Genomic DNA, 15865 nt, shown 5'->3' on the forward strand with positions numbered 1-15865 from the left:
AGTAGTACTGGACTTCTTTTGACAACTCAAAACAATATATGAACCCTAATACTTGTAGGAAGATTCTAAAAGATGAAGATTCACACAATGAACTAAAAGTGCCTAATGAATGACAAAATGCAAGCCCTCTTGACCATAATTTAGGGTCAGTTTCTAACAAATGTCTAACACCATCATTTTTAATTTCCCCTAACCTATATGAACTTTAGGGCACTATTTCCCAGTTGGTGCTCTGCTGAACCCTGGGGTTCCACAAAACGAAAATAAGGGTTGCACAAGAAGATTCCATTACAACAGCTGTCTCCTCTGCGGCTCCCTGTCCAGCCACCGCTGAAACAGTAGAACTAAATTTATTAGTTTAACAGCCGGCAGGGTGGCTAGAGGGATCCAGCCATTAAAGCAACTGAATTTAGTTCCATTATTTCAGTGGCAGCAGGGCAGGGAGCCGCAGAGAGCCCCTCACTGGCTCTGCTACCCAATCAACCACACCTCTCTGGTGGGCGTGGCTCATCTCACCCCTGCCAGCGGAACGCCTCCACAGCAGCCTTCCTTCCGCTTGGTGCATGTGGCCACCCTGCATAAGCTCCCCAGCCAGTGCCATGGAAAAGTCAGTCTTGAGGGCCAGTTTGGGGCTGAGGCAGGTAAAGCCTGGGGGCCAAGGGAGGCAGAGCCTGGGAATGGAGTTCCACACAATTCTTTTGAATTTAAAAGGGTTCCATGGCCCAATAAAATTGGGAAACACTGCCTTAAGGTATGTTTTTACTGATCTATTAGGAAATTCTGTATGGAAGTCTCAAATGGACATTGCCTGGAATGTACATGCTACATTTATGATCTTCAAGACAAGAAATTCATGCCTTTCACTCAAACAGGAATACTATAAGATCATTAAAGAACCCACTTCTCAAGAGAGGGGAAAATGATGCATTTCCTAGAACTGAAAGAATGAGGTTGTGGAAAATATCCACAGGTTAAGAGTCATGAAGTGCAAAGGGTGTAATAATGTTCAGATGAATATACATTAAGGGCTGTAATTAAGAGAATTGTGATCAATTGCTTTTGTGTCTACTAAAGGTAGTACAAGAGATGATTTATATTAGATAATAGGAAAAACTTACCTATAATGCTAGGTAAGCTCTGAAATAGGCTTCCAAGGGAAACTGTGGAGTAGTCATCACTGGGGATTTTAAAAACAGGGTTGATAAAAACCTGTCAGGGTTTACTTGGTCCTGCCTCTGTCCTTCCAGCCCTACAATTCTATGATTCTAGTTGTGCAAGCTTTTTGCATAAAACAAACCATCACCGCGGATATAATCTTTCATGAATATAATTACAAGCACTTCTGTGCAGACATTCAACCACATTAGCGTAACTCAATAAGTATTTTAATGTAAAACCAAATTTGAATATTTAAGGAATTTTGACCTATAGGATTGCAGACATATCCAGAAAACATACAGAGACAAGGGTAAAAATGAAGAACAGGAAGAAGTCAGTGACTGTTACTACAAATTTGAGAATCCTATTGCTAATTACTTGTATGTATTTACTATACTAGCAGAGTCGGGGGGCAAGCAACAAAGATAAGCAAGGGGGAGATGAATACAGAGAAGCTACTTTAAAAAGGAAGGAAGAACTCAAGTGGGACAATGCAGACTGGCATTAATTATGTCTCCGGTAGGTCATGTTACAATTAATTCAGCCAAAGAATGAATATTTGTCGTAAATTCCATATACATACCAGGTATATACTGCTCCAGACTTGGTAAGGGCCACAGAAAATTGTGATCCACATTCCACTTTAACCACTCCAAGGCCTGTGAGGGAATCAATCTAAAAAGAAGATTAAATGCTACTAGACTGACTGAGACAAGGTGAGTAAGATCTCATCTCTAAAGGACCAATTACTGTTGACAAAGGAAACAGATCTTCAAGCTGCACAGAGCTCCTCAGGTGCAGAACAAGTAATCAGTGTGGCACAGCTGAATGCAAAAATGGGACAGACTGATAGGCTGCTTACACCCTGTTTGTGCAATTTGCATTATTAATGTCTATGCACCTTTAGCTGAACCTAATACACATGCTGTTCAGAAGTCATATTTTGAACAGCTCTTTACTCCTTCCTGTTTTTAAGTTTTGTTTAAACTTGGAAAAAATCTTAAATTTAACACAATTTTTTTTTACCTAACATATTCTGCCATTTCCTCTCCACAGTCTACAGGACATGGATGTTTAACACATGAATAACAGCATAAACATAACATAGTAAAATTATTCATTTTACTAGGATAATTGCAGTCTTCAACTCTTCATATTTAGTGAAGATCCCCGTCAACTATACATTTATATATATCAAATTACAATAAAATGGAATGTTAAGCTTAATCAATTTTTGTCCCTTTTTGGAACTAAAGTCAGCACATTTATTAGTACAATTTCCTTGAATTTGTATATGTGGTTGTGGAGCTCTGTCAAGAGGTTCTACTGATTTGAGATTTGCTACACTTAAAATTAGGAATACCACAGGAACGAATACTGCTGCTCAAAGAATAGAAAACTTAGTACAACCATTGCGTAACTCAGATAAAAAAGCACAAATGCCATATTATGAGTCAGTTCCCCTAACTGAGCTGTTCAAACAGAAACCACCAGGAGAGCCCTCATCTACCAACATAAGTGGAATCTTCTACAAATTGGTAACTCACTTTTCAATACTCACATCTAAAATGAGTGCATTTAAACTGATGTAAAGTGTAAATACCTTCATTGGTACTTTACAGCCATCACTGCCCCCTCGCCCAAGTTTTCCATAATCTCCATCACCCCATGACCAGACAGTATCATCATCAGTCAGGCACAACGTCTGTGCATCTCCACTGCCACAGGCTATGTCAATCACACGATAGCCCTGCAATGCTTCCACCTAAAAGACAGGCACCATTTTCTGTTCACAACAAGTCTCACATTTTTATTTCAAACAGTAAGTCAAATAAAACAGGTCAATTTTCAGAGACTTTTTAATGACAATTGAGGGTGTGACAACCCCACTTGACCACATCAATGAATAAAGTCATGGACAGACAAGAACAGCCTAGCACTGTCAACCTAACAAAAAGATGACTAACAATTACTTATGTATTTTAAATACTTCAGTTATTCCTTTTATTTTACTCAAGTAAATTTCTTATTACATTTAAAATATCAGGGGGAAAAAAACAGCAGCTGAAATTCTGAAGGTAGCCAATGAATAGGTTTTGACCTGCTCTTAAATATCAACAATGATAGAGATTCCACGGCCACCCTCTTCCAGTGTTTAATCACTGACAGTCAGAAGTTTTTCCTAAGGTCCAATCTAAACCTCCCTGGGTGTAAACTCAAGCCCAGTGCTTCTTGTCCTATCTGCATAGGTTGAGGAGAATATTATGCTCCCTCCTCCTTGTAACACTCTTAACAGTTGAGCTTCAGATAACAAACTGGCAATTTGTTTTACATGTCAACTACTTTGCAGCAGAAAAATCTAAAGTAAGGTTATTAAAGGCTAGTTGTGCAGTCTGAATTATTGGGAGTGAGAGGTCTGACTTACTGCTAGTGGGATAATCAGGATATTTAATTTTCCTGATTTTTTTTTATTCCAAATTGCAAGAGGGAGCTAAATTCTCATTAAAATACAGGTAAAAGTCTCTGGTTGGCAAAGGAGTGGCAGAATGTGGTGCTGCTTTTGAAAGGTAAGAGAACTTTGGGTTGGGGGAGGGTTAAAGGCTGGGGGCAGTTTGGGGCCATGAGTGGGAAGAAGGGTTAAAAAAACCTGGTGGTGGATAGGGTCTGTGGGGTGGATTAAAGCTGCTGCAGGCTAGGTGTGCAGCCAACAAGGGGGCAGCTGCGGGGCCAGTGGGGGCGGGGGTTAAGGCTGCTGCAGGCTGGGGCCGTGGGGCCAGCAGTGGTCAGGCTGCCAGGGCCCCTCTACGGGTGGGGTGGAGGGGTAGAGCTAAGGCTGCTGCAGGTTGGGTCAGGCTGCTGGGGCCAGTCTGCGGGGCTGGACGGGTGTTAAGGCTGCCACGGGTTGGGTCAGGCTGCCTCAGGCTGGTCTGCAGGGCTGGTGGGAGGTTAAGGCTGCCACGGGCTGGGGCCATGGGTGGTCAGGCTGCTGGGGCCAGTCGGAGGGGTGTTAAGGCTGCCACAAGCCAGTCTGTGGGGCCAGTGGGGAGTTAAGGCTGCTGTAGGCTGGGGCCACAGGGCCAGCAGTGATCACGCTGAGGGGCTGGGCTGCAGGACTGACAAGAGTGGGTAAGGCTGCCGGGGCTGGCAGAGGTCAGGCTGCCATGGGTTGGGGCTGCAAGGCAGGTGGGGGGCATCAGAGTACAGCAGGTTGGAGCTGTGGGGAGTAGTATAAAGTTCATAATGGGCGGAGAAGTTCACTCGTTGAGTGAACTAAGGTATGTATAGGTGTCCCTCATTTAAGCGAGTAGTCATAAGTAAAATACTCGTTTAACAAGGGATAAGTGTACATTCATTCTCATTTTCTCTATACATTTGTCCCTTTATTCTTCATAGTCAAACATTTTAAAAAAAGCCAAATATTTAGAACAGACACTCAAACCACAGACAATTAATTTCAAGATCTTCTCACCAGTTTGGGTTTTAGCTGATCCTCACTGTCCCCGTGCCCAAGGCGTCCATATCTCCCTTTTCCCCATGTATAAAGATCTCCTGCTGCAGTAATACATGCACTGTGTGCTCCACCAGCAGCGATGTCAACTACTTCTATTCCTCGCAAAGATTCAATTACACGAGGACGATCACAAGGGCTGAAAAAGAATCAGTCAAAATTTTTAAACTAAATGCTCAGATTAGTATACATAATTTTATGTTATATAAAAATAAAAGCAATTTCCTTGGGAGTCTTTTTGCTTTTTGAAATATTACTTGTTTCTGGTCCAAATTCCCAAAGAAAATAAACATGGAAAAAAAAATAATTCAAAATAATCCTATTTGGATGGGTTCACAACAGTTAAAGTATGTTGGTAAATAGGTTATCAATGAGTTTCCATGTGCATAATTATGGATGATAAGCATATTATATTACCTTGCCCTTACTGTAGAAGCATTCTGTTATTATTTCATCCTGATTGTGAAGTATCATTCAAACACCTCAAAACTGTTCAGACTCATTTGTGTCATTTCAGCTAATTGGTCCTACTACAACTTCCCAGAGCAAACACATGCAGTAGTAATGGATTCATTAAAACAAAGGAGTCAAAACCTTTATCTTCAAAAATAATCAATGTTGATTAAAAATACAATTCAACATAGTGTAATGAAATTGCTAGTGTAAATGTACTACTATATCCTACTGCTATACATAAGTCCTGCACCTTCACCAGCTAATGGAGTTTCTCATTCAGCTGAGGCAGAATGAGGTTTATGTCCCTAGAGCAGGACAATATTAGTTTTAATTGCTATAGTGTCATGAAGTTTCAAACATCCAGAATGTGCATCCCACAGAAAGCCGTCAGTCTCAGGTAGCCATGGATTTGTTACAAAACCGTATATATCTAATAACAGAAATCAAATTTGGACAACTCTTTGCCCTAAAATATTTTATTGAGAATTGTACTGGCTACTCTAGTTTCAAAAAAGGTCAATCCACGTGTAGGTAAGGAAAACTTGGACTTTGATGTATTTATAGATTAGCTAACATTTGTACAAAGCTTCAGTCACGTAAATCCCAATAATAATTTAAATCAATATCTCAACAGAAAAGGTTTTCAAAACTTCACCTTCTGTTTCCATGACCCAGTTTACCATCTTCTGCTTCACCCCAAGAATAAACTTCTCCTTCCGAAGACAGTGCTAAACAGTGCTTTCCTCCTGAGTTCACAGCAACTTTCTTTATAAACACATGCTGAATAGATTCCAATAAAGTTGGAGTCGAAACTGATTCAGTCCCTCCAATTCCAAGCCTGCCACCTGCACCATATCCAGTGGCATAAAGCTTCAATGAATGAAAAACATAATTTAGCGTTAACATCCAAAAACAAGAACATTCACTTCAACTACTTGATACACTCAGCACAATTAATTGAATTCTAATTATTGTATGTTTCCTTAAAGTCAAAAGGGCTGGGGGGGACCCCTAAGAATACCTAAAATTTCCTTTCCAGCAAAGTGCAGGATATACCTTTAAAACAATTGCCTTATTTTTTCAAAACTCAAAAGGTTTTGTCCTTATACTTGAGTATCACCAAGCCTGTTAATGATGTTAATCGTTTGCTGAGAAGCAGTTCACTGTGTTAATATCAGCTTAGCCCTCTAAGCTTAGAGCAGGTGACAGCATCTTCTGTATAGTGCAAACTTTTACTTCAGTACAATATAAAACTTTGTTATAGGAGTTAATCCTGCCAGTGCAGTAATCCCTTGAAATGTGCAATTTCAAGTTGCGCTTAATTTACATCAACTCAAAATACTGCTCCTCCCAGCACTAACTCAACCCCCGCGCATGGCTCTGGCTCAAGCCACTCCACGCACGGCCCTGGTTCAAACACCATGCAACCCTGGCTCACCCTCCCACCCCACAGGGCCATATGGCCCTGACTCAGTTCCACCCCACCCACCTCCCCTGCAGCCCTAAACCACCCCAGGCATAACCACACCCTTCCCCCCCAACTCCCCCACCCCCTAGACTTACCTTTCAAAAGGAGCTCCAGGTGCTCCTGCTGCTTCCCCAGCTGCAGAACACGTCTGCCAGGGAAAAAGGCCCCACCCCCACCCCTGACTTAGGCAAAACTAGAGTTACACCAGGGTGCATGGGAACACAACCCTCGCTTAACTTGAGGGACTACTGTACTGGCAGTTGTTTGTGAGCTTTTTTGTTTGTTTGTTTGTTAAATAATAGTTTTGCAAAATTTTTATGGAGTTACCCAATCCCACCTATTCTGAAAGGCTGAAATTTGCCAGGAAAGAGTAACTTGAAGAATTATTTATTGTAACCCTTACCTTCCCATCAGCAGTCACAGCAAACAGAGTCTGTTCACCACCAATTAACTGCACAGGTCTAAGTGTGGCAAGGGCTTCACATGGAGTTGGAACTTTCACCTTTGCCCCTTCAATACCTCCAAGTTGTCCTCTATGATTATGACCCCAACCATATATAGTTCCACTACCTCCAGCAGAAAGGGTCCAGTCATCTGGTCTCCTGAAGATAATTCAAAAGAACACAAAGCAAAAGCGTGTAAGATTAAAAATGGAAGTTCTGATATGCTCATCCTCTGATTCCAAAACTCAAATTTGAAATGCTGCAAGACCAAAATAGTATGGAAGATTATAATAACCTGTTCATCCATTGGACAAGCTGCTCGTCTTGCTCCCTCTTAAAAGCATCATGGCTCTCATGGAGAACATCCATATTCTCACTATCTGCCATTAATTCTCGGATTTTCTTTGCCACCTACAACATTGGATTAGAAATCATTACTTAAAAGTATCAGTTACTCTTAATTAACACATGGCATAAGAGTTTTTAAATGTCAGTCATTTTCTTCCTCAGTTTTAAATATATTATTAGCAGAGAGCTTCATAATTTATTTCTTTAAACACACTCAGATATTCCACTAACCCATATGAAAATACTTCTGTACTACCTCATCAAGGAAAAGGCGAGGCAATGAAGTTCTTTTATCAAGGGCAACAGCAACCCTGGAAGCCATACAGTATCTTCTGAACCAAGCCCATTTGTGTGTTTCCGCACAGCAAGGAAGAGTGTCCAATTCTAGATCACAAGCAAGAGCTACAAGCACCTGCAAAAACAAATAAACCAAAAAAACTTCTGGAGCTATAATGCATTTAGGGTACAACAGAGGTGTGATTTAGTTCCATAACATGAAGCTCCAACTGGAAATAAGCAAACATTCAGTGGACCTTTGAATGGATGTTCCTGATGCAGGATACAGCAGTTTTCAATAAATGTTATTTTTCTTTATTTAGCATACATGCTTGCTAATATAAAATTCCAACAGAACCATGCTAACTTAATTATCTAACATTAACATCGCGTTACCTTAAAGAAAGGGCTGTGAAGCAACTGCTTGCCACCTCTCACAATAGGGTCTTCGTAGTCAAACTGTCGCTGCAAAGCTTCCGGAAGGCCTTTAACCAAAGCTGCTAAAGCACTGCCTGTGAAACTCTGGAAGGAAAAAAAAAAAAAAAAAAAAAAACCAGAATAAAAGGCAAAGGTCATCTATACACTTAATATGCTACAATAGGAATTGGATATTCTTAGGTTCGTTGTGGTGGAAAATTAATTGCAATTCGATAACCAATGTGGCACATGATCGCTCTCCAGCCCTTAACAGGCATGTTTCCATATCACAACCACCACCATTACTGGCAATTCCCAGACGCTGAGAAGTAAACAATACAAACTAGTTTTTTTGCACCAAGTGAAGACCCTTCAGAAGTTTAAGGTTAACTGGCAGGCTAGTGTGGGGAAGGCTACTCATCTGTACTTTCCCTGTCTGTAACTCACTACAAATTTCAGTTATCACAACTGTATCTGGCACTTTTAATGAGCATTAATTTGAATATTTAGCAAATTAGTGCATGAAGTTACTATTGAGAATTTGGGCTTCTTACCATAGTTCGTGTTTCTCCATCACTATCCCCTAGAATCCGGTTTATGTTAATGGACTGGCCAAATTCTGTTGTTAGCAACTTCCGTAGTCTCTGCAAGGCCCACATTCTGTGTCCAGCAGCTAAAAGGGCAAAAAGACAAATTAAATTGCTTACAGTATCATTTTTACATATGAACAAGAGAACTAGTTTTAAACTTGTACCTACCTAGGGCACTCAACTGAGCACATGCTGCAAGGGATGCTGCTAGGCGAGGAACTATACTCCTGTTGGAAGCAAAATTCAAGCGGAAATCCAGCAAGCATGTTACCAAATCCATTGATGGACAAGAAAGAATGCAGCGATCTGAAAGAAGGTCTTTAGGGCCTGTGGGGAGGGAAAAAAAAATAAGGTGTTTTTTTTTTTTTAGCCATTTAATTATAGTGAGAATTTTAGTGAGTGGCCTAAGAGCTAAAACCTCCAACATTTATTACAAAACAAGTATTTCCCATACAAACACTCATCTTTCAAAGGAGAAGATGCCAAAATTGCATCCTCATTTATGTACCTTGTTACTTTGTTGACATTTTCCATTTTCTACATATACATGTATAAGTGGACAATACAACCTTTGCTTATGAATAGCTGGATCATGCGATAAATACAATTGTGAGGTGGAGGTCTGTGCATCCTACCTCTCACCTTACTATATGTTATGACTTACCTGCAGCTGGCATTATAGGATAAACAGTGAATCGCCATCCCCATCCATTTACAGAGCCATCACTGATGAACTTCCACTTTAATTCATCTCCTGGAATTCGCAATTCACTAGACCAATCGGACCACTCACGACCTGTCACAATGGGATAGTTTGCACACACATTTTCATCTATACTGATTAATGATTATTTGAGTCATATCCACAAAATAACACATAGCTACTAGATGCTAATTGCTTTAAGCATCAGATTAATTTTTCCTAGAAAAATAAAAAGATTTGTAAAAGCAGCACATAAATGTATCAAAAACAGTAAGCAGTTTCCTGAAAACAACTTTGTTGCTGCTTGAAAAGCCCGATCTAATTGACATCTAAGGGACATCAGTTGTTTTAATACCAAAGTCACTTATGTGTCTGTAAATCCACTGTCCCGTTGAAAAAGCTAAAACATTGATAACATGCAATCTACAACAATACACAAAATGAATTCAATATGTAGAACTTTTTCCCGCTTTTACGATTCAGGGCAACTGCATTTAAATTTCCCACTATTAGCCTAGCTAGGACATTGGCTCTCAGGCTTCCAGCTCCCCAGCTATTGTGTTTATGGATGGAGACGTGCCTCCCAGCGGTATGGGCATGTTGAGGTTCAGTGATGGGCCAAATGAAGTGGTCCCCCCCAACTATCTTAACCACAAGGAGAGAATTCCCCCCGGTGTCCGCAAGCCCCAGAATGTCTTAGCCACTGAGGGAGACTTTGCCCTGGCAGCTGCAAGCCCCTGGATATCTTGCTGGCCCTTACAGCCCTAAACGCACACAAGCTAGGACATAGGGCTCCCTGGAAGCATGGTCAGCCCCGAACAGCAGGCACATCCTTTTATTAGATAAGGGGTTACCCACGTGATGTGGCTGAGCACGGGAAAGACCCTGACAGCGTGGCACATGAGGGGGAGGGAAGGGGGTTCGTGCACAAATGTAAACCACTGAGAAGATGATTCTCGGCGTCTTATGCAAGCATGACCCCCACCCCACCCCCAACTGGTGCCAGGCAGCGCAGAAAGTGTATGTGTGTGTGTGTACATACACACGCACGCACGCACGCACTTATATATATTATATAAAAATGGGGAGAGATAGCTCAGTGGTTTGAGCATTGGCCTTGTAAACCCCAGGTGGGGAGCTCAACCCTTGAGGCGGCCATTTAGGGGTCTGGGGCAACTAGATTAAAAAAATCTGTCAGGGATGGTGCTTGGTCCTACTGAGAAGGCAGGGGACTGGATTAGATGACCTCTCGAGGTCCCTTCCAGTTCCATGTGATGTATAGTTCCAACCACGAACTCCCTGCAGGGGATATTTGTAATGGGTAGATGCGATCAGAGACCTAATTGCAAAGAAAGACAAACATTTCTCAGGCTCTCATACAAACATGAGCCCACAGTCACAGGCTTGCTGCCCCGCCTTTGAAATTCATGGTCTTCCTGTTACTTAATTCCTGTGTACCTGGACTGCAGTGGCCAGAGTGGAGTACTGAGGGGCATTGTCGGTTACATATGGGACACCTCTGGAGGCTAATAAATTCGATTTTAAGATATGGCGCTTCCACACTGGTCATTAATTGAACTGCTCAATTCGAGCTTGATGCTACACCTGTCAGGTAAGGGCAACAGAATCTCGATATTAGTGCACTCAAAATTGAGCTAATGGTATTTAAAGTGAAGACAGTCACATGGTAATATTGAGCGAACTGCCTTAAATTCGAATTTATCTCACAGTGAAGATGCAGCCTATAGCTATTTTAAGACACGGGTAGACATATGTCCCAATTTGAATAATCTTGGTTTAGGGTGGACACCACAAGGCCCATGGCACTACATAGAGTCAAAGTGCTTCATAAAATGAACTTCTTCTCTTGAAGGAAGGATCAGCAGAAATGGGACCCGTCATGGTCCATAGCTTCATACTTTAAGTATCACACTTAAGGAGAGTGAGAAAGGTAAACACCACATGGATGAAAGAAGAAAACTGACAAGATATCAGAGATAAGATCTGATATAGGGGAAAGAGGAAAAAAAATGAAGGAAAGAAGAGAGGAAAAGAGCAGATTAAAAATTCCATCCTGTGCTCAGATTATGTTTAGCACACTTGAGAGCAGAAAGATTTGTCTCTCACGCAATAAACCCTATATTTTCAGAATTTAAACAAAAAAATAGCGCTCCTGTTACATAAATATTGTTTCACATCATGTTCAAATTCATTAAAAATAAATACCTTGCTTATACACAGAACTGTATACCACACATAGGAGGACATATGGACAGATAAAGAGAAGTTACTCACCTGTATAGTAACGATGGTTCTTCGAGATGTGTCCCCGTGGGTGCTCCACCGTAGGTGTCGGGCTCGCCCTGGCACCGCAGCTCGGAAATTCTTCAGCAGTCTCTGTCAGGTCGCGCATGCGCCGATGCGCGTCGGCTCTTCGCGCGCTTACGGTCACGTGCGCGATTCGGTCCCCACCAGTTCCTGATCAACCGCTCTGGACGTCTCTGAAAAATACAAACAGAGCTCCGAAGTGGGGAGGAACGGGTGGGTAGTGGAGCACCCACGGGGACACATCTCGAAGAACTATCGTTACTACACAGGTGAGTAACTTCTCTTTCTTCTTCAAGTGGTCCCCATGGGTGCTCCACCGTAGGTGACTACCCAGCAGTAACCCCCCCCCCCCCCGAAAAAGGAGGTGGGTACCCAATTTATGCGCAGCTTGCCCTTGAAAGGGCTGCTGTCGACAGGCGTGTATCCTCATCAAGCATTCTGTGCATGGCGTAGTGCTTGGCGAAGGTGTCGTAGGAAGACCACGTTGCCGCTCTGCAGATGTCTCTCAGCGCGATTCCCTTGAAGACGGCCGTCGACGCCGCCATCGCCCTAGTGGAGTGGGCCCTGGGCGGAACTGGCAGAGGAGTCTTGTGAAGCTCGTAACACAGTCTTATGCATGACACAATGTGATTTGAAATCCTCTGCGAACATAGTGCTTCCCCTTTTGACCTGGATGCAATGGACACCAGGAGTCTGTCTGTTTTCCGGAAAGGCTTAGTTCTAACGATGTAGAAGGCCAGTGCCCTTCTTACGTCCAGTAAGTGCAACCATGCCTCTTTGCTCGAGTTGTGAGGCTTAGGATAGAACCAGGGCAATACTATTGGTTCGTTGATATGAAAATCTGAAGAGACCTTTGGAATGAAGGCTGGGTGCAAACGTAAGACCACCGCCTCCTTTGAGAATATCGTGCAGGGTGGTGTGGACATTATGGCTGTGAGCTCGCTCACTCTGCGAGCTGACGTGATTGCCAGGAGGAAGGTCGTTTTCATGGTAAGTAGTTGAAGGGGGACCGTAGCCAATGGTTCAAAGGGCGGTCCCGAGAGCGTGTGTAGAACTAAGTCTAAACTCCATGACAGCGGTATTGGTTTCCGAGGGGGGTACAGATTTACCAACCCCTTTAGGAAGCGTGAGACAACAGGATGGGCAAATATGGTTGATCCATCCTCTTCATGTCGAAAAGCTGATATAAGTGCAAGATGAACCTTTATGGAGAATAGAGAGAGTCCCTTTTGTTTGAGTTGTAGCAGGTAGCCCAGAATCATAGGTATAGAGGCGTCCCGAGATGTCAGTTGCTGGTTTTGGTCAGAAAAACGCGACCATTTGTGTTCTTAAGTCTTTCTGGTGGAAGTCCTCCGACTACATTCAAGGACTTGCTGCACTCCCTCTGAACATGTAGTCTCTAGGGCGCTGAGCCATGGATTAACCATGCTTGTAGCCGAAGTCTCTGCGGGTGCAGATGCAGTATTGACCCTCGAGCCTGTGTGAGAATGTCCGGCACTGTTGGTAGGTGAAATGGCCGATGCTGTGCCATGCGTAGAAGCAGTGGGAACCATTGTTGCCAATCCCAGGTCGGGACTATGAGTATCATGCGTGCTCTCTCCCTTTTGGCTTTCTCCAAGACCTTGTGTATGAGTGTTGTGGGAGGGAACACAAAGTAGAGGGCCCTTCCATGGGATCATGAAGCCGCCCCCCAAAGACCCCTGTCCCATGCCCGCTCTGGAGCAATATCGGAGACATTTCTTGTTGTCGCAAGTGGCAAACAAGTCGATTTGGGGAAAACCCCATCTGCAGAACACTTGGTAAAGCAGGTCTGAACGGATCTGCCACTCATGTGTGGGCGCAAAGTGTCTACTGAGTTGGTCCGCCTTTATGTTGTGGACACCCAGTAAGTATGAAGCTCTTATGGTTATATTGTGGGCAATGCACCAGTTCCACAGTCGGACCGCCTCCGCACAGAGTATACGAGACCTGGCACCCCCCGTCGGTTTATATAAAACATGGTGGTGGTGTTGTCGGTATTTACGCCGACTACTTTTCCGCGCAGATAATTCCAAAAATGCCTGCATGCACTGAACACTGCTCTGAGTTCTAGTATGTTTATATGCAGTGTCTTCTCTGCAGGGGACCATAAACCTTGAGTGGTTTTGTTGTCCAGGTGTGCCCCCCATCCCGTATGGGAGGCATCTGTTGTAATGAAAACAGTAATTTGTGGTTGGCGGAAAGGCACCCCTGTTAGTAGATTCTTGGGGTCTGCCCACCATGTTAGTGACCTTCGCACCTCCGTTGTGAGTGACACCATCTTGTGAACGGTATGGATTGATGGTTTGTATACGGTTGCCAACCAATGCTGCAATCCTCGCATGTGTAGCCTGGTGTTTTGTACCACAAACGTGGTGGTCGCCATATGCCCCAGTAGTTGTAAGCACGTTAGGACTGAGACAGTGGGGCTGTATGTTATTAGTTGTACTAGAGACTCGATGGCGCGAAAACGGGCATCGGGCAAATATACCCTTGACGTGACAGAGTCTATCCGAGCCCCTATAAATTCTATATTTTGCATGGGCTCGGTCTTTGACTTTGAGAAGTTGATGATGAGGCCCAGTGAGGTAAATGTGTTTGTGGTAATGTGTATCATCCGTAATACCTCTGCCTGGGAACCTCCCTTTAGCAGGCAATCGTCCAGGTACGGGAAGATGAAAACGCCCTGTCTGTGCAGGTATGCTGACACGACTGCTAGGGTCTTGGTGAAGACTCTGGGCGCCGAAGAGATGCCGAATGGAAGGACTTTGTACTGAAAATGATCTGTGCTGACGATGAACCGGAGGAAGCGCCTGTGCTCTGGATGAATTGTGATATGAAAATACACATCCTGTAAGTCGAGGGCCGCAAACCAATCTCCGTCGTCTAGTGCCGTGATTATTGAAGCCATCGTAGTCATCTTGAAGCGCTGTTTGCGCAGATATTGGTTGAGTGCCTGTAGATCCAAAATGGGTCTCCACCTTCCTGTCTTCTTCTCTGTCAGGAAGTACCTGAAGTAGAAACCTTTGCCTTGAAATTGTTCCGGTACTCTCCCCACCGCCCCTATGAATAGGAGGTGGTCCACCTCCCGCCTTAGTTCTGGTAGGCGAGAGGGGTCCCTGAGAAGGGGTGTGGTGGGAGGATTTGGTGGAGGTAATGATTGAAAGGGGATCGTGTATCCCGTGTCTACAATCTCCAATACCCACTTGTCTGAAGTGATGCTTTTCCATTGTGGGTAGAATGGCTTGAGTCGGTGATGGAACATGTACTGAGATTGGCACTGAGATATGGTCTTGGTTTCGCGACCCTTGACATACCCATCAAACCTGCTGTCTTATATTCTGCCCTGAGGAGGCGTTGCCTTGTTGAGGTCGACGTCTAGGGGCCTTGTATTGTGGTGGCTGTTGACGCCCCTGGTCATACCCCCGTTGAAAATGGGTACGTTGCAGTTGGTAACTATAACAGCATTGTTGAGGATAAAACTTTTTCCTTCTGTATGTTGGGGTGTATATCCCCAAAGTCTGAAGTGTCGCTCTGGAGTCTTTACTAGAGTGCAAGACTGAGTTGGTTGATTCGGCGAATAATTTCATTTTGTCAAAAGGAAGGTCTGCTATTTTTACTTATAGTTCCTAGGGAATGCCTGAGGTCTGGAGCCATGACTCCCTGCGCATTACAACCGCAGTGGCTACGGCACGAGCCGCTGTGTCCGCTACATCTAATGCAATCTGGACTCCTGCTCGAGAAGCCACGTAACCTTCCTGTACGACTGCCTTAAGGACCGGCTTCTTATCCTCCGGGAGGAAGTCCATGAGGGCGGTAAGTTTAGAGTAGTTGTCGAAATTGTGGTTCGACAAATGGGCAGCATAGTTAGCCATGCGAAGCAACAGGGTAGATGACGAGTAGGCCTTTCTACTGAGGAGATCCAGTTTCTTTATATCCTCGTCCAGTCCCCCAGATTTATACTGGGACGTTTTGGCTCTATGTTGAGAGGATTCGACCACTAGCGAATTTGGCTGTGGATGACTAAACAAAAACTCCGTACCTTTAGCAGGGACGAAGTACTTTTTGTCTGCCCTTTTGTTGGTAGGAGGAGTGGAGGCCGGAGTTTGCCATATGTTAGTGGCTGCCTCCATAATTGCATCGTCCAATGGT

The 15865-nt window shown here is 43.7% G+C and overlaps 1 protein-coding gene across 6 annotated transcripts in view; it reads right to left on the minus strand.

Annotated features, from left to right (window-relative positions):
- The window catches only part of HERC2 (HECT and RLD domain containing E3 ubiquitin protein ligase 2), a 228751-nt gene that overhangs the window by 28867 nt on the left and 184019 nt on the right, over positions 1-15865 (minus strand). For all 6 annotated transcript variants that reach the window (XM_074992048.1, XM_074992040.1, XM_074992033.1 and 3 more), the window contains 11 exons: positions 9329-9460; positions 8833-8991; positions 8629-8747; positions 8054-8179; positions 7638-7793; positions 7329-7444; positions 6994-7192; positions 5778-5992; positions 4628-4805; positions 2762-2923; positions 1742-1833 (listed from right to left, as the gene is read on the minus strand). In XM_074992048.1, the coding sequence (XP_074848149.1) occupies positions 1742-1833; positions 2762-2923; positions 4628-4805; positions 5778-5992; positions 6994-7192; positions 7329-7444; positions 7638-7793; positions 8054-8179; positions 8629-8747; positions 8833-8991; positions 9329-9460 (1654 nt within the window). The remainder of the gene's footprint in view (positions 1-1741; positions 1834-2761; positions 2924-4627; positions 4806-5777; positions 5993-6993; positions 7193-7328; positions 7445-7637; positions 7794-8053; positions 8180-8628; positions 8748-8832; positions 8992-9328; positions 9461-15865) is intronic.

This window comes from Carettochelys insculpta, chromosome 1, assembly GCF_033958435.1.
Source record: "Carettochelys insculpta isolate YL-2023 chromosome 1, ASM3395843v1, whole genome shotgun sequence".
NCBI classification, from domain to species: Eukaryota; Metazoa; Chordata; order Testudines; family Carettochelyidae; genus Carettochelys; species Carettochelys insculpta.